Below are 18,876 nucleotides of genomic sequence, written 5' to 3'. Positions count from 1 at the left end.
GAGGTCAGGAAATCGAGACTATCCTGGCTAACACGGTGAAACCCCGTCTCTACTAAAAATACAAAAAAATTAGCCGGGCGTGGTAGCGGGCGCCTGTAGTCCCAGCTACTTGGGAGGCTGAGTCGGGAGAATGGCGTGAACCCAGGGGGCGGAGCTTGCAGTGAGCCGAGATCGCGCCACTGCACTCCAGCCTGGGAGACACAGCGAGACTCCGTCTCAAAAAAAAAAAAAAAAAAAAAAAAAAGAAGTTGTAATGATTCAGGAAAGAGAATAGAGGTGTCTCCTTCCCTATGGGTAGAGGTAGACATTTTAGGAAAAAAGAGAGAGAGAAAAAATGGATAAAATTTTGTTATGATCCCCCAAAACTTGTTATGTAAGATATGTATTTACTGATAGGAGATTTTGAAAATCAGTATTAGCTTTATATTTGGGCACATGATTTCATCGAGACAGTTCTTTGGCAGAGCAGATTAAAACGATGCTCCTGAAATGAAACTAGAGTCTCCAAAATAATTGGCTCATTTTAAGCAAAATATTATGCTTATAATTTATGTGGAATATAAATTGATGGTCAACAGTGACTGGCACATAATAGCTGTTCAAATATTTGTTGGCTAAGTCAGGGAGTGAATGGTATGCTTTGGCAATTACAGTATATAAAGGTCTCAGGGAAGCAGAAGACATCCACACCTCAGAAGCATCTTCTTGAAACCCATCTCAGTTCTCTCCTCCTGACAACATGTGTTACAACTACTATGGCAACTCCTGTGGCTATGGCTCCGGCTATGGCTGTGGCTATGGCTCTGGTTATGGGTGCGGCTATGGCTCCGGCTATGACTGTGGCTATGGAACTGGCTATGGCTGTGGGTATGGCTGTCGGTTTGGCTCCCGTTATGGCTGTGGTTATGGAACTGGCTATGGCTGTGGATACAGCTCTGGCTCTGGCTACTGTGGCTACCAGCCATTTTGCTTTAGAAGATGCTATTCTTCCTGCTAAAACATCACTGTCAGACGACCATTTGCTTCTAAAACGACACGTCTAAAGATAATGCTGATTCAAGGATTCATACTCCAAGATTTCTATATCCAAGAATTACATGCTTGACAGAGTTTTGGACCTCTAGCCTCACATTTCTTTGAATGAAATCACGGCCATAGGATCCATGGTGTCATCTGACTGTTTTCCAAATGTTATCTTTTGCTCCCTTAATCTCTGATTCTCTGTTATGACTGCAGAGAATGACTGTTAATGATCATAACATCCACAGTTGGGGAAGTCAATCTTTTGCAATAAAAATGGTTCTTTATTTCTAAAAATCTTTGTGTACTTGCTTATGAATTACTCCTTTCTTGAGTTGTTTTAGTATCTCTTGAAAATTGGGCTAACAGTATGTTGGCTGAACCTTAGGTATTTCCTTGATATACTGCAATTATTTCCTCTTATACTTGCATCATAAATAATGTCTTCTCTACCTGCTTCTCATATCCCACATGCTCAGGCTCTCACATGCCCAAGCACAAATCACAGATTATTTCAGAACTGTGCTTTGGAAATGGCACTGAGTGTCTAGAATGGAGCTGGAGGGGGAAAGGGAGGGGAATTGACACCAATTCAGGATGTTATGACAAAAGTCTCAGGGAGGAGATATAGCCTGAGTGCTTAAAGAAGTAATGTAATCTCATCACTTTGGGAGGCCGAGGTGGGTGGATCACCTGAGGTCAGGAGTTCGAGACCAGCCTGGCCAACATCGTGAAACCCTGTCACTACTAAAAATACAAATTATTAGCGGGGCTTGGTGACGCATGCCTGTAATTCCAGCTACTCAGGAGGTGGAGATGGGAAAATTCCTTGAACCCTCAGGAGGCAGAGGTTGCAGTGAGCTGAGATTGCGCCACTGCACTCCAGCTTGGGTAACACAGTGAGACTCCATCTCAAAAAAGAAAAAAAAAGTAATGCAATAGAAGAGATCACTTCCAGGATTGTTGAAAATTTTGAGTCAGGCTCAAGTGTTAGGCATGAGGAATAAAAACCTAAAAAAGGGTAAGTTAGAAAAAAAAGTATACTATCAAATTTATCTACATCTGACAAAAGCACAAATATATTTGTTTGCTTACATGGAGGTTGAGAAATGTGATTTAATTCACTTAACAAATAGTTTTGCATAGACACCATCCTAGACACTGAAGACACAGAAGAAAAATTATTATAAGCAAATGTCCTGCTCTCAGAGTGTTTATAGTCTAACAGATGAAGGTTTAAAACAAAAATAAGCTGGGCGCAGTGTCTCACGCCTGTTAATCCCTGCACCTTGGGAGGCTGAGGTGGGCAGATCACTTGAGGTCAGGAGTTCGAGACCAGCCTGGCCAAGATGGTGAAACCCCGTCTCTACTAAGAACACAAAAATTAGCCAGGCGTGGTGATGGGCGCCTGTAATCCCAGCTACTTGGGAGGCTGAGGCACGAGAACCACTTGAACCTGGGAGACGGAAGTTGCAGTGAGCCAAGATCGCATCATTGCACTCCAGCCTGGGCAACAAGAGAAAACTCCGTAAAAAAAAAAAAAAAAAAAAAAAAGAATAATAAAAAAAGCAAAAACCAATTATGATAAATTCAGACCGATAATTGCTATAGAGGGAATAAAGCAGCTTAATGGAGAGGAGATGAATGTTTGAAGTACTGGAGAGACAGCTCAGGGAAGTATTTTGAGATTGTGACATTTGAGCTCATAATACAACATTTTCAGCAGCAAAGAAAGACTAAAAAGGACAGTAGTAAGTACCAAGAGGGAGAGCACTTTATTAAGTTTTGGAGATGATGAAGGTGATGACACAGTTTTCAGTTAGAAAAGAGCAAGGTCGCCAAGGCGGGTGGATCACGAGGTCAGGAGATCGAGACTATCCTGGCTAACATGGTGAAACCCCGTCTCTACTAAAAATACAAAAAACTAGCCAGGCGTGGTGGCGGGCGCCTGTAGTCTCAGCTACTTGGGAGGCTGAGGCGGGAGAATGGCGTGAACCCGGGAGGCGGAGCTTGCAGTGAGCCGAGATCACGCCACTGCACTCCAGCCTGGGAGACACAGCGAGACTCCGTCTCAAAAAAAAAAAAAAAAAAAAAAAAAAAAAAAAAAAAAAAAGAAAAGAGCAAGGTCTAGTATCTTAATGGAGTTCTTTTTAGATTGGGGTGGTCATAAAAATGAGATTAAAGGGTTTATTCTAGTTTCCTGGCTGACTTTCTGATGTGGAGTGTTTACTGCTTCTTGGATTCTGATTTTAGTGTCCTTTCCTCCAGTTCTAGACCATCCAAACTCTATCATTTAAATCTTACAACAGAGAGTCTTCTGGATTCAGTAGAAACTTCTTACAGTCAGCAGTAATAATGGTATCCCTGTTTCATCCACACACCAGGGACCGTTACACCAAGTCTGGCTCTGTGAGGTCCCTGGAGCTGGGTGACCCCACAAAATGTCTGACTCTAAGAAAGATAGCCCTACAATCAATATCAGCCCAGGAGGAAGGCTACATCCAGGATGGAATCTGTCCAACTGATGGACAATCGGGGTTTCTTCCAAGAGCAGGATACCTTTCACATCTGGAGTATTTGTGAGTCAGATCTGCAGACAAACTGCTTTCTGGAACTCTGAGGTTATTATAGTATTGCAAGCAGTGGATAACACTTAACATATCTTCAAAACCTGAAATATTGTGGCTATCTCAGTTTAAGAAAATTTTGAGACATTCAGCTTGTGTGAAATGAGAAAATGGTGATAATGGTAACAGAGACAGAAATGATAAAATTAGAGAAGGTTCGTGTGTGTGTGTGTGTGTGTGTGCACACTTGTGTAGGTGTGGCCTGTTTGGTGGAGGTTGGGAAAAATGGATATGTGAATTCACATGTGTAATCACATTATGGAGGGAAGGAAAAACTATATTTCACAATACTTTCTGTGGTCGGAAAATGATTTAAGCTTCAAAGCTCCTTCATAAAGAAACACAAAAGTCCTTTTTTTGGAATATGTTATTACATATTGTAGAGGATGTAAATTGTAAAATCTAAATTGTAAAATTTGTTCTTTTAGTTATTTAACAAACATTAAGATTCATGTTTCAGCTATGTGATGTGATTGGTGTGGAGACAGAGAGATAAAACACATAGTCCCTTCTAAGAATTCAAAATCTTCAGCGGGACACAAAATACTAAATCATACATAGCAGGTATGCTTGCAGGTATGATGGCGTTACCAAGAAGAGCTCAAGGGGGAAACTTAAATCCGAATGTGGAAAGAGAAGGCTCGACAAGGGTCAGAAATTGTTTCCAAAGAATGATAGGAAGAGAACCATAAAGGATGAGGTAGATTTGGTCAGTTACAAGAGACGGAAAATGGAATTCAAGGCCAACAAATTCAAGGAAAGAAGAAAATAAGCTGTCAGTTTATTGAAAGAGTAGGAGGCTCCACTGTGAAATTTTAATCAGTGTCCACTTCCATAAAAGAATTATCACGTCTCTTGAGTGAGCTGCACTGTCTGATATGGTGCTACTAGCCAGCTGTTGAGCGCTCAAAATATGGATAGTTCAAAATGAAATGCACTGTAAGTGTAAAATACACAGTAGTTATCAGACTTAATAGAAAAAAGAATGAAAGTATCAAATACATTTAAATTATTTATTATATATTAAATGATAATATTTTGAGACATTAGGGTGAATATAATATGGTATAAAATTAATTCACCTGTTTCTTTTTATCTTTTTAAAATGTGGACATTGGAAAATCTAAATTTCTCAATATGATTCATGGTATATTTCTATTGTAGAGTGTTGTCTTAGAGGGCCAATCATAACAAACTGGCCAGGTAAGGACACTGGCTAGAAAGAGAAGTCACATTAGGCCATTATCAAAGATTAGGAAGTCTAACCAGGTTATCCAGGTATAAGCAGTAGGTCAGCCTGAGGCAATAGGACCAGTGTTGCCAGTGCTGCAGACTTCAGGGAGGAGCAAAGTCCCTGTATACACAAATTTTCCATCTGGGATAGTTTATTCAGTAAATCTGTGCCTTAGTTTGTTTTGTGCTGCTACAACAGAATACCTGAGACTGGGTAATTTATAATAAACAGAAACTTATTAGCTCATAGTTCTGGTGGCTGGAAAATCCAGTATCAAAGTGGTGAGGGTCTTCCTGCTGCATCAAAACATGGCAGAAGGCATCACATGGTGAAAGACCAAGAGAGGGCAAGAGAGAGAGCAAGATGGGGTGAACCCATTCCCGCAATAACAGACTTGCTCCTGTGATAATGGTTTTAGTCCATTTATGAGGGTGGAGCCTTCAAAATCTAAACACCTCATAATGGTCTTACCTCCCAATACCTTCCCAATGGCAATTAAGTTGCAACATGAGTTTTGAAGGGGGCAAACATTGAAACCACAGCAATGAGATTGATCAATGTCCCACCTGTTTAGATACAAAGATATAAATACCTACCTCACACTATATGCATAAGAAATTCCACATTGATTAAAGTTCTGCACATGAAAGTTAAATTATGAAAGTACTAGAAGCTGGTATAGAGTTTTAGGAATTTTGGCTAGGATTGTAAAGACCACAAAGAAAGAAAATCCAGATGGTAGAGGTGTAAGACAAAAGTTGCAAAATATTGGCAATTTTAGTCAAATGAAGTGCATATTTTCCATTTGAAAACCTAAAGGAAAAAATAATTTATGGGTCCTTCCTGAGCTTTAATATTCTTGCAGGGGTTAAATCGATTTGATTCTACCACTAAACAGCTGAGAGTCCTTGGGCAAGTGACAACTACCTGTGGCTTCTGTTTTCACATCTGTGATGTGTGTAAAAACAAAAACCATAGGTACATGGAAGTTACTTTACATCAATAATCATCAGAGAAATGCAAATCAAAATCACAGTGAGCTATCACCTCATACCTGGTGTGATGGGTATTATAAAAAAGATAAGAGATAACAAGCGTTGGAGAGGAAGTGCCATAAAAAACATTTGTGCACTGTTTTTGATGGGAATATAAATTCACATGGCCATTATGGAAAACAATATGGAGGTTCCTCAAAAAATGAAAATTAGAACTACCACATGATTTAGCCCTACTTCTCGGTTGATATGTGAAGGATACAAAATCAGTAGCTCAAAGAGATATATGCATTCCCATGTTTGTTGCAGCACTATTTACAATAGCCAAGACACGGAAACAACCTAACTGTTCACTAACGGGTGAAGGAAAAAATAAATTGTGGTGTATATTTGTAATGGAATATTATAAAAAGGAAAGAAATCCTGCCATTTGCAACAGCATAGATAAACATGGAAGACATTATGCTAAGTGACAAGTCAGCCAGAGAAAGACAAATGCTGAGTAATCTTACTAATATGTGGAATCTAAAAAAGTAGAACTCAAAAACAGAGTGGAATAGTGGTTGCCAAGGGGTCGAGGAGGTGGAAGAAATGGGAAGATGTTAGTTTAAGAGTACAAATCTTCAGTTACAAGAAGAATAAGTTCTGGAGATACAATTTACCTCATGGTAACTAACTATAGTTAGCAATACTGCATTGTATACTTGAAATTTGCAGAAAGGGTAGAGATCTTAATTGTTCTCACCACAAAACAAAATAAAAATGCTATTTATGTGATTATTGTGTTAACTTACTTGATTGTATCAATCATTTCTCTGTATTTATGTATATCAAATCATCATGTCGTATAACTTTAGCTTATATGATTGTCTTTGTCCATTATGCCTCAATAAAGCTGGAAAATAACAAAAACACAACTTCTTACTTTACGTTGTTTTCATAAGAATCAAACAAAGTAATAAATGTAAATGTGACTCAAAAATTATAACAGGATGTCTACTTTGGAAAATGTCTATTCATGTTCTTTGTCCACTTTTTTCATGAAATTATTTGTGTTTTTTTTTTTTGGTGGTTGTTGTTAAAGTGTTTGAGTTTCTTGTACATTCTGAATATTAGCCCCTCTCAGATGCATAGTTTGCAAATATTTTCTCCCATTCTTCAGGTTGTCTGTTCACTTTGTTAATTATTTCTTTTGCTGTGCAGAAGCTTTTTAGTTTAATTAAGTCCCATTCACCTATTTTTGTTTTTGTTGCATACTTTTGAAGTATTAGTCATGGATTATTTGCCTTGACCAATGTTCAGAAGAGTTTTCCCTAGGTTTTCTTCCAGTATTTTTATTGTTTCAGGTCTTACATTGCAGTCTTTATTACATCTTGAGTTGATTTTTGTGTATGGTGAGAGATGGGGTCCAATTTCATTCGTCTGCATATAGCAATCCAATTTTCCCAGCATCGTTTATTGAAGAGGGTGTCCTTTCCCCAATGTATTTTCTTGTTGACTTAGTCAAAGAACAGCTGGCTATAAATATATGGCTTTATTTCCAGGTTCTCTCTTCTTTTTCAATGACCTATATATCTATATTTATACCACTACCATACTGCTTTGGTTACTATATTCTTGTATATATATTATACACATATACAATACTCTACATATAATGTTGTGTATACAATAAGTTTTGATAAATGAATTCGGTAACATTTTTTGGTAAAGTTGTTAGGTTTTTCTTTATTTAAGATCATATCATCGGCAAATAGACATGCTCAACATTGCTAACCATCACAGAAATGCAAATTAAAACCCCAGAGACATCATCTTATACCACTGAGAATGGCTGTTATTGAAATGAGAAAACATAACAGACATTGGTGAGGATGTAGAGAAAACTACAAAGGGAAATATAAATAATAATACTTATTATTGTTGTCTTTCTCATATAACATCCTCTAATTTAAAATAAAAACATTTACCACTGGAAGAAATCTCATAGGCTTTCATTTAAGTTAGTGAGTGTCCCTAGTTTGTTAGATTCACAGAAAATAAAGACAAAGTTATTGACCATAAATAACTCACAATCATCTGAGGGAATCAGATAAATAAAATAAGAGTATGCCAGTATAACATATTGAGGACCATAATAGAATTGAGCAAATAGATCCCTAGAAGAATGGTGGAGTGATGCTTAACACTTATTGTGAATGCCCAGGAATGCTTTCATAGGAGATGTAGCCTAAGCTGTGCTTTGAAGGATCAACAGGATTTTGGCAGGTAAAAATTGGAAGTCAGTAGCAAAGACATGGAATCAACTTAAATTTCCATCAATGGTAGGCTGGACAAAGAAAACATGGTACATATACACCATGGAATACTATGCAGCCACAAAAAAGAACAAAATCATGTCCTTTGCAGAAACATGGATGGAGCTGAGGCTATCATCCTTAGCAGTAAACTAATGAAAGAACAGAAAACCAAATACTGGAAGTTCTCACTTATAAGTGGGAGCTAAATGATGAGAACACATGGGCACAAAGAGGGGAACAACACACAGGGGCCTACTTGAAGGGGGAGGGTGGGAGGAGGGAGAGAATGAGAAAAAATAACTTTTGAATACTAGGCTTAGTACCTGGGTGATGAAATAATCTGTACAACAAACTCCTGAGATACGAGTTTACATATATAACAAACCTGCACATGTACCCCTGAACCTAAAATAAAAGTTAAAAAAAATTTGATGAAGTAGGCAAGATGTTTCAAAGAAAGTAACACACTGAAAAGTTCCAAGAAATCTTAGGGTAGATTATGGTGCATTGGGCAAAATCCTGTTGCTTTTATTTTACTATATTGTATCAGACCTCTGTTTTACATCACTTCAGATCTTTGCCTCACCTGTCTCTTGCTCTAGCCACCACTGCAGTGGCCATCCTGCATGGGCTCCATCTACTTTCTTGCAAGTGTAACCTAAGAATGCCTCATTTTGTGCCTTTGCTGTTTGCTTCTCAACTCTAGTCTGGGAATTTCTTGTTGATTACTGAGATGGAAAATGCTGGGACATCTCCCAGTGCACAGGTATGTGTGTACCTGGAAGTACAGAAGAGATAATAGCCCCTGGAGTAAAAAAATCTAAATTAGGTTTGATTACACTCCACAAGGCATGCTTATTCCATGTGCGGGTTACAGCTGTTTCTTTACAATTCTCATGGCTGGCTAGGGGCAAATCCTGGTCATAATTACCTGAAACACTCATTGTCCTTAGAATGATGAACTTTTTAAAAATGTAAATTGCTGTTGTAATGAGGCCACAGAGTCTGTGTTGTGTGCTCCACCCACTTCTGGTTGTATATAAAGGTCTCAGGGCAGAAGATGACATTCAGACTTCAGAATCGCCCACCTGCTTCTCTACTGAACTACTAAACACCCATCTCTAGACACCATGTGTTGCAACTACTACAGAAACTCATGTGGTAGCTGTGGCTATGGCTCTGGCTACGGCTGTGGCTATGGCTCTGGCTACGGCTGTGGCTATGGCTCTGGCTACGGCTGTGGTTATGGCTCTGGCTACGGCTGTGGTTATGGCTCTGGCTATGGCTGTGGATATGGCTCCATCTATGGTTGTGGATATGGCTCTGGCTACGGCTCTAGCTCTAGTTGCTGTGGCTACCGGCCATTTTGCTATAGAAGATGTTATTCTTGCTGCTAGAAAATAACTGCTGTGGACCTTTTCTTCTAAAAGGACCATTTCAAGGCCATTTCTGTTTCAATGTCCTACAATTCCATCAGATTCTACGGAATAGAGAGCAGTCAGAACCTGCACAAAACAGATCATCTTATGAAATCCTGCTTACTATTGTGGGGGCCTGAGTTACCCCATGATGTTTCTGGAAGACAGAAGACCTAACTCTGGCCATGGTCCAAATGTAAACCTACTACCTTCTTATTTTATGTTTCTATATTGTAACTATTTCCAAATAAACATGTTTCATTGGTCCTAACAAGTTTTTCTATTTTTTTTTTTGTTTCAGGCATGCTATTGACTTACACTTTTATCTTATATTTATTTCTATGATGTCTTCAAAGATTCAGTGGGCTGATGCTAAGCTGCTCTTTCTAATTGTGCTTTCCATTCTGCTTGGTCCATGCCTGTGACATACTAGATGTCACGTGTTTTAAATATAGTCCCTGAAAAAAATGGCTGCTTTTTGGCTGAGTCTTCTGTTCTTAATTCATTTTCATTAAGGGTTTGTTCTTAAGTATTTGTATTTCATGACTCTGGGTCTATCCATTTTTTCCACATTAATGAGCAATAACGCACTCATCAATATATGTGCGTGCCCGCGCACATGTACACACACACACAGAATGCTACAGAAAAGCCTGCTTTAGGAAAATGCTAATGGCACAAAAATGGGTTGGAATGGAAGAGACAGAAAGGTTAAAATGTAAGTATAATAACGATTTGGATACTGGTTAAAGAGATCTGCACTTCAGTGTAGATAATGAAAAAAAACAGATGAACATCAGAGACTTGGTGAAGGTAGAACCTGTAAAATCTTAGACTTCAACAGAGAAAGAAAAAGGAGAAACATCTGGGGAGGATAATATCTACAAAGTATATATTTTTTCCTTAGCACTTAGAATTGTGGGGAATTTGGGGTCGTATATATAGTTATATATCTTCAGGACTGGTATTGCAAAATTAGTAAGACTAGTTTTGCAGATGTGCCCTGTGTTGTTGTTGAGAAACTAATTAGATTGAATGTGTAGCAATGACATAAATTCCTCAACACAAGATCTCTTTTTAATATGTGACAGCATCTGAAACAAGAATTACTTCCTCATTAGGCGCTCTGTTTTTGGACGTATTTAAACCTCGGTTGGCTCTCTCTCTTACTGTTAAGAGTTATTCTAGGAGGAAGTTACAAAGTCAGAAAGAGGTATGGAATTAACTGATCTTATGTATCCATTTTTACCTCCATCCTAATCTAGGATACTAAAGAAAGTGATTTGTGCTTTGAAACTTGATTGTGAAAATGGTGATGCTGATATAAAAAAAAATACAGAATGAGAACTTTTATGTTTCTATATCTGGAAGGAGGGGCCAATTGTAATATGTCTGGCTGCAGAAATCTAATACTCATTTGGGATATAAAAAGGCAGTCAGAACTGAAGTCAAGATTCAGCCACCCATGGTCAAATAAATTCTTTTCCCAGACACCCTTGATTCTTGAAAAAAAAATTGAAGTCTTGAGAAGAGGTAGGGCAAAAGGGCATGGATGAAGAGATTGTTTTCTTGAAGGTGTAGAATCACTTCTAAATTAGATAACCGTGAAGTCTCATTTATCAAATATTTATTGAGCTCCTAATAAAACACATTTCATTATGTACTATGAACAGTGAAGTAAAATATTTCATCCTTGCTTTCCAAAAGCATAGGAAAGGCATACAAGACCACAGGCTACAAAAATTGGAGTATTGCTATAAAACAGTTACACACAGAAGTATTTGAGAAGTACAGGGGAATAAATCAGAAGAAGAGCCAGGACTAAGAAAAAGTAGAAAGAAGGATGAGGGAATTTTCTGAAAAAGAGACAAATTTCTAGCTGAAATATGAAGGATGAATAGAAGTTGACCAATCATAGAAGAAAGAAATATCCTTCTAGGCAGGGAAGAAAAAAAGAAATATTTAGTGGGTAAAATGTACATTATTTGAGTGATGAATACAATAAAAACCCAGACTTTACTACTATGCAATATATCTGTGAAACAAAATTGCACTTGTGCCCTTTAAGTTTATATAAATTAACAAGTTCACATATTGGAATGTTATTGCTACAGCCATTATCTCTCCTGGGAGAAATGTAATCACAGTTGAGCCAAAAAGAAAAAAAATTGCAGGTGTGAATTGTTGCTATTCTCAGATGGCCCCCAATAACCGTACGCTTGTGTGGTTTACTCTCATTGAGTGTGGGAAGGACCTATAACTTGTCTCTAATCTTACTAAAGATGATGGGATATCTCTTCTGTGATTACATTATGTTTAGGGTTAGCAGATAAAACACAAAATAAATCAATGTAAATTTCAGATTAAAAATGTATGTCTTTTTAGTATAAGTATGTTTTATGCAATATTTGGGGCATACTTACGAAATCTGGCAATTCAAGTTACATGGCAAAGAGATTTTGCAGATGTCCTGGCTGACACCTTAATTGCAATGATGTGAGACCTTGAGGCAAGATCCTAGCTAGGTTGTGCTTAGACTTCTGATCTACGAAAACTGAGATAAATAGTGGATGTTGTTTTAAGCTGCTATTTTGGTGATAATTTGTTATGCGTAATTGAAAATGATTACCACACACTTCTTCTTCTGTTCTCTAAATTACCTGGTAAGAGGTGTGGTTGTCTTGGATAACCAGGATAACATACCTGCACATCAGCAGAGATTAGGAAGCCAGCCATTCCAATGAACTTCAAGGACACACTATTCTCGAGTGAAAATGAACAGGTGAGAGGCACTAGCAGCCATATTTGGTGGGAGTGCCCTGGGTACAAAACATTTAAATAAATTTTATCTAGGACCCCAATTGACGATGAAAAAAATGAGAGACCCTAAAGCATATGGGGAATTTTATAACAGAGTAATTACACAGTGAAATGGATAACCACACGAAATAATGACATCCCTGTTACAGTAAGTATTTAAGCACCCGATGATGAGGAAAGGAGGTCATTATATTATATATATGTGCATTGAAACATCACATTTTACACCATAAATGTGTACAATTATTATGTGTCAATTACAAATTCCAAATTAAATAAAATATGTTGGCTCTTCTAGTTATTTTGCCTTTCCATCTAAACATTCAAGTCAGTTTGTTAATATCTACATATATATCATGCTTAGATTTTGATGGGGATAGAGTTGAATCCATAGATCCATTCTGGGAGAATGAACATCTTAACAATATTGAGTTCAATCCACAAATATGGCATTGATATATCTCTGTATGTATTTGTTTCAAAATAAATATTGGTGCTCTATTACACAATAGAGTGACAATAGCAAATAACAATGTACTGATTGTATGCAGCACAGCAAAGAAGAATACATACTTGTGCTTCATATGTGCCTTTAGTAAGTTTCCTAAACTTTTTTCCACCTCAGTATCTATAGTATGCTACCTACCTCTTTCATGTTTTAATTTTGATTAAAATAAAAAGATTAAAAGGAATTTAAAATTCAACAGCTGTTATCATAAAGGATACTCATTTGTTGTTGTTCTAGGGATTAATATTTGTTAAGGAATTTCTCCAGAAGTAAATACATATTATCAGAATATTATATCCATGGCTATTTGAATTCATAGAAACTCTGTAACATGAAATATTGAGGAGTTTCTGTGTACAGCAGCATTGGGTTCCAATGAAATCACTACGAAGGAATTAGTAATTAGCAAGCTAGTCAAAGTAATGGGTCAAACTCATTTTATTGATTGCATTTTCAAACATCAACAGCCTAACCCTTCCTAGAGCCTTCCTGTGTAAAATGTATCTTTGGAATCATGTGTTCAGATGACTGGCTAATGGATAGAAACTGTTCTTAGAGATTTGTAATTGGCTCAAGACAATGCCTGCATGACAAAAATCATGGATCCTCAATAAAACTGGAAAACCTATAATAATATGTTTATTTAAGGCATATGCTATAGCTATGAAAAGACCAGGTCCTCTCATTTTCAGCTGAGTGGGGTGATTTGCACATACTAGGTATTAAACCTATTTTGCACGAATCATGAAATCAATGATGTGTCCTGGCTCCTCCTGTCAGGATGTAAAGGTTCTAGGGTCATATGTTACATTGACACTTCAGAAAAATCCATCTGTACCTCGACTAAATCTTACCTTCTGGCACTATGAGTTTCAACTACTATGGGAACGCTCATGGGGGCTGCGGATATGGTTCCAGATATGGATATGGGTCTGGTTCTGACTGTGGCTGCTATATCTACCAACCATTTTGCTACTGAAGATGCTATTCCTCTTGCTACTAGAGCATCATGCTAGAATCAGCCTTTGAAATAATATTTTAAGATTAATACTTCTTCGCAGGGGATATCCCATTTTAACATCTCTACATTCATATAAGGATTGGATATTATCTGTTTTTACTTCAACAAACCTGTTCGGTTTTGAGAAGATATTAATGCTCCCATTATGTTTCCTGGAGACAGAAGATTTTATTCTAATTATATTCAAAATGTAAATTATTAGATTTTGCATGGCTGATCCATAAATACTTCTTAGTTGGTGGAAATTTCACTTTTTTTCCATAAACATTTCATTTATTTTTGTAAAAATTTGTGGTTTTTTGCACTACAATCATCACTGACTTTAGTGTTTACGTCTTTCCTGGAATTTCGGGCAAGTGGTTTATTAGTGGAGCCTTAGATTTATTTATTCCTTCAATCACTACTTATTTATTGCCCATTCTTTCATCAATATCATGTAGTTTTGTTTTTTGCAGGACTCTAGTAACTCAGCATTAGGTAGTGTGAGGCTTTCAACTTTGATTTCTTTTCAAAATTATTTTGACTGTGAGTACAAAATTATAGTTAGAATAAATTTTGGTGTTCCATTACATAATAGAGTGACTATGGCACATGACAATGTATTGCATATTTCAAGATAGGTAGAAAAATTTTGAATGTTGTCACTAATGCAACTTTTGGATAACATTAAATGACTAAATAATCAAACTTGTTCTGTAGTCACCAGGGAGACAGAAGGTGACCCTCTGAAGCAGAGTTGGTGAACAAGCAATGTACATCTGGAGATGTGGGGATGTAGGGGCCTGGGAAGCCGTGGGCCTCAGACAGACTCTGGAGAGTGGGTAGGGACATCCTGTAGAGGGAATCTGGGTGTCTGTTTGGGTAGGAGCCCCATGGGGACTCTGGGTGAACAATCTTTATGGTACTACTTTTCAAACGACAGGGCCAAATAAAGGTTCTTGCCAGGCTAAAGCTCAACATCCCTCATGTTATTGAGATATAATTGATATAAAAGTATACATGTGTAATGTATATAATTTCATGAATTTGGACATATGCGTATGCTCATGAAACCATCTCAACAGTGAAGGTAATAGACATATTCATCATCTACAAAAGATACCTCCTCTGCTCTCTTTGGTAGGAATAATTAACAGGATATCTACTCTGTTAATAAGTTTTTCAAAGTATGCAATACAGTAGTTAACTATAGCACAACTTTTCAATACATTAAGCCAGAAGGTAGAGTACCTTTTCTAAGTTTATTTTTCCTTCAGTATTCTCCCACAGTCTTGGAGTAGCATATAGATTCATCATATCTTAAAAATGATCTATAATTATAGTTTATGATTTTTATGTGAAACTTTTCCTGTTAAACTTGCTGTGTATTTCTGTCTCCTGACTGGGCCCAGACTGATACAGACAATTTTAGTTTTAGGAGTTATTTCATATACATAATATTGGAATCGGAGTAGCAGAGAAGATCTGAAGATTTTCTAGTGTGTAAAACGAGAAGCAAAGATGGAGGGTGAAGCAACCGCAAGAACCCCAGAATTTAGGAATAAGAGTGTTCTCAATGAAGAAAAGTCATGAAGTATGAATTCACTTATCACAGAAATAACAGGAGAAGATATGAAGTTAAAGAAAGAATGAACAGGAAATTTACAGAAAGGTCAACTATTATTAATGCCATAATGTAAATATCAAAAAAGTTTCTTACACGTAAAAATCATTAAAATTTTGTTTTGAAGAACGTAAATGTGACTAAAATCAAGAAAATACTGTGAAATGATTAAATCAAGTCAATTAACAAGTCAAATTTCTCACATATTGATACATTTTTGTGGTGAAAACATTTAAAATATACTGTTTCAGTAATTTAAAAATATATGATGCATTATTAATTATTAGAGTCAGCATTCTGTGCAAGGGATTGCTAAATCTGATTTCTACTAACTAAAATTTTGTACCCTTTGATCAACATCTCGCCATTCCCCATCCATTCGACTTGATGGAGTAATGAATTATTGATTGATTACATTTTAGTGGGAAGCACTGATATATAACACAAACATGAGAGTACTCTGAGTAAATTCAAAAATGACATATGTTTAAGGATTATACCCTACAGTTGGATTTCAACAACAAAGAAGCTATGAACCAAGGATTTACCCTCTTTCTAAATTAGCATTCTTGGCAAAGTTTGTTTTTTAAATAATAAATGATACATCTCCTTACATAACTGACCTATCACAAGTTTAAAAACATTTTTTCCTCAAAGAAGGAACAGAAGATCATAACCTGCATGGAAAAGAAGGGGATGGAAAAGCTTTTTTTTCTGAGGTAAGTAGAGAGTTTCAGAGAGTGGAGGTACCACGTGGATATACTCAATTCCCTGTCCAAAATCCCTGAAAAGTAATTTGAAGTGATTGTGATAAAAAACCAAAAGTGTTAGGAATGGATAAGAAGAAATGATGATATTAAGAACAGTGAGTAGAACTCCTTATTTAATAGATGATTCCCTAGACCTTACAAGAATAGAATGATAAACATACATTTATAGGTCAAATATATTTTGGTGACGTGTTACGTCACGAGCATGAAGTGAAATTATGGCAAATAAAATTATTGTTGTATAAGCTTGCATGTTTGGAACTTGTATGTTTGTTTTCTTTTCAAGCATGAAAATATTCCTAGGGAAGCTGTAAACAAATTATGAATTCCTAAGAAAGTAGGTGTATACAGAATGAGCTCAATTTAGGCCATTAATTGTAAAATGAGCAAATAGAGCCCATATGAGGATGACCCATGCATCACTGGAAGTATATGAAGGTCTTGGAAGAGTAAAGGACACTCTTGCAGCTCCACTGAAATCTCACCTCCTGACACCATGCGTTGCAACTACTACAGAATCTCCTGTGGGGGCTGCGGATACAGCTCTCGCTGGAAATTTGGCTGTAGATATGGTTGTGGCTCTGGCTCTGGCTGTCGATACGGCTCTGGCTGTCAATACGGCTCTGGATATGGAACTGACTGTGGTTATGGCTGTGGATACGGCTCTGGATACGGAACAGGCTGTGGCTATGGTTGTGGATATGGCTCTGGATACGGATTTTGCTCTCGCTATGGCTGTAGATACAGCTCTGACTGCTGTGGCTGCCGACCATTTTGTTACAGAAGATGCTATTCCTCTTGCTGCTAATCTTGACTACAGATCATCCTTGCCTTTGCAGTGACCTTTCCAAGATCAAGTCCACTTGAAATCTCCCCTATCCACTGTCTCCACGTCTAAGTAAAGATTGACTATGGTACATTGACTACCTGAATGAATATAAGAGAAGCTGTTTGCAGTGGATGGAGACTGGGTAGCTTCATGACATCACTGAAGAGAGGAGATTTTATTCTGATTAATTTTCAAATGTGAATTCCGACATCTTTTTTTCCACCTTTGTACCATGACTATTTGCAAAAGCACAAAAAGACTATATAATTGGAATGTACTAAAATAGAACAAAAATAGAATTTTCTTAATAAAAGGCCTTATTCACTATGAAGTCTTGTCTCCTTAATGACAGGGTCAGCATTAATTGGAGGGTTTGTGGCTTCCTCAAAAGCTGGGTGACCATAACTTAAAATAAGACAATGTTATCTTATTGGTTGAACCCAAATACTTATATTTAACATATTTCTTAATTCCTTGTATGTCAATTATTTATACTTATATTTACATATAAACACAAATATCACACTCAAAATTTCAAATCATGCCAATTATTTATATTTATATTTACATATAAACACAAATATCACACTCAAAATTTCAAATCATGCATGGAAAAATATTAGAATAGAATGAAGAATGAGATGGAATCTACTCATGAGGTTAATGCGCTAGTTCAGCAATGACTGTCTTGGTTGAGCTTAAGTCATATTTTGATGATGTGTTATGTCATGGCTATGAAATGAAACAATGGAAAACAAAATTATGATTGTATAAGCTTGTGTGTTTAGAACTTGTATATTTGTTTTCTTTTCAGGCATAAAAATATCCCTAGGGAAGTCATAAGCAAATTATGAATTCCAAAGAAAGTAGATGTACACAGAATGAGCTCATTTTAGGCAAATGATTAGATTATAAAATGAGCAAATAGAGCCCATGTGAGGATGACCCATGCATCACTGGAAGTATATAAAGGTCTTAGAAGAGTAGAGGACACTCACACTGCAGAAATATCCTCCTACACCTCAACTGAAATCTAACCTCCTGAAATCATGTGTTGCAACTACTACAGAAACTCCTTTGGGGACTGTGGATATGGCTCTGGCTGGAGTTCCGGCTGTGGATATGGTTGTGGCTATGGCTGTGGATATGGCTCTGGCTGTAGATATCGCTCTGGATATGGATTTGGCTCTTGCTATGGCTGTGGCTACAGCTCTAGCTGCTGTGACTATCAACCACTTTGCTACAGAAGATGCTATTCCTCTTGCTACTAATCATCACTACAGAACATCCTTGGCTTTGCAGTGACCTCTCCAAGATCAAGTTCAATTGAAATCTCCCCTACCCATTATCTTCACATATAAGTAAACATTGACTATGGTCCCCTGACTATCTGAATGCATATAAGAGAAGCTGTTTGCAGTGGATGGAGACTGAGTAGTTTCATCACATCACTTAAGAGAGATTTTATTCTGATTAATTTTCTAGTGTAATTAATTTTGTAACGTAAACTCTTACCTTTTTTTCTTAATCTTTGTGCCATTTCTTAATCTTTGTGACTATTTGCTGAAACACAAGAGGACTATATAATTGGAGCATGCTAAAATGGAAACAAAATAGAATTTTCTTAATAAAAGATCTTACTCACTAAGAAGTCTGGTCTCCTTAATGTCTCCTTAATTTGAGGATTTGTGGCTTCCTCAAAAGTTGTGTGACCACAGCTTTAAATAAGAC

General features: G+C 37.0%; 4 protein-coding genes across 4 annotated transcripts; all 4 read left to right on the top strand.

Moving 5' to 3' along the window:
- Positions 1 to 646: 646 nt before the first annotated feature.
- Positions 647 to 1,121, top strand: LOC105472746 (keratin-associated protein 21-1). Its single transcript, XM_011726273.2, has one exon. It carries the CDS (start codon positions 740 to 742, stop codon positions 995 to 997), a length of 258 nt encoding a protein of 85 aa, XP_011724575.1. The 5' UTR covers positions 647 to 739; the 3' UTR covers positions 998 to 1,121.
- Positions 1,122 to 9,228: 8,107 nt separating this feature from the next.
- LOC105472947 (keratin-associated protein 6-2-like) lies at positions 9,229 to 9,573 on the top strand. Its single transcript, XM_011726543.2, has one exon. It carries the CDS (start codon positions 9,307 to 9,309, stop codon positions 9,571 to 9,573), a length of 267 nt encoding a protein of 88 aa, XP_011724845.2. The 5' UTR covers positions 9,229 to 9,306.
- A 7,198-nt stretch (positions 9,574 to 16,771) lies between these two features.
- Positions 16,772 to 17,124, top strand: LOC105472948 (keratin-associated protein 21-2-like). Its single transcript, XM_011726544.2, has one exon. The coding sequence runs from the start codon at positions 16,813 to 16,815 to the stop codon at positions 17,122 to 17,124; it is 312 nt and encodes a 103-aa protein (XP_011724846.2). The 5' UTR covers positions 16,772 to 16,812.
- A 1,070-nt stretch (positions 17,125 to 18,194) lies between these two features.
- Positions 18,195 to 18,416, top strand: LOC112425022 (keratin-associated protein 21-2-like). The gene has a single exon (XM_024789952.1). It carries the CDS (start codon positions 18,195 to 18,197, stop codon positions 18,414 to 18,416), a length of 222 nt encoding a protein of 73 aa, XP_024645720.1.
- The last annotated feature ends 460 nt before the right edge of the window (positions 18,417 to 18,876 follow it).

The sequence above is a fragment of the Macaca nemestrina genome, chromosome 4 (assembly GCF_043159975.1).
Source record: "Macaca nemestrina isolate mMacNem1 chromosome 4, mMacNem.hap1, whole genome shotgun sequence".
NCBI lineage: Eukaryota > Metazoa > Chordata > Mammalia > Primates > Cercopithecidae > Macaca > Macaca nemestrina.
The sequence above is the reverse complement of the archived record's forward strand: the minus strand, read 5'-3'. Positions and strand labels throughout refer to the sequence as shown.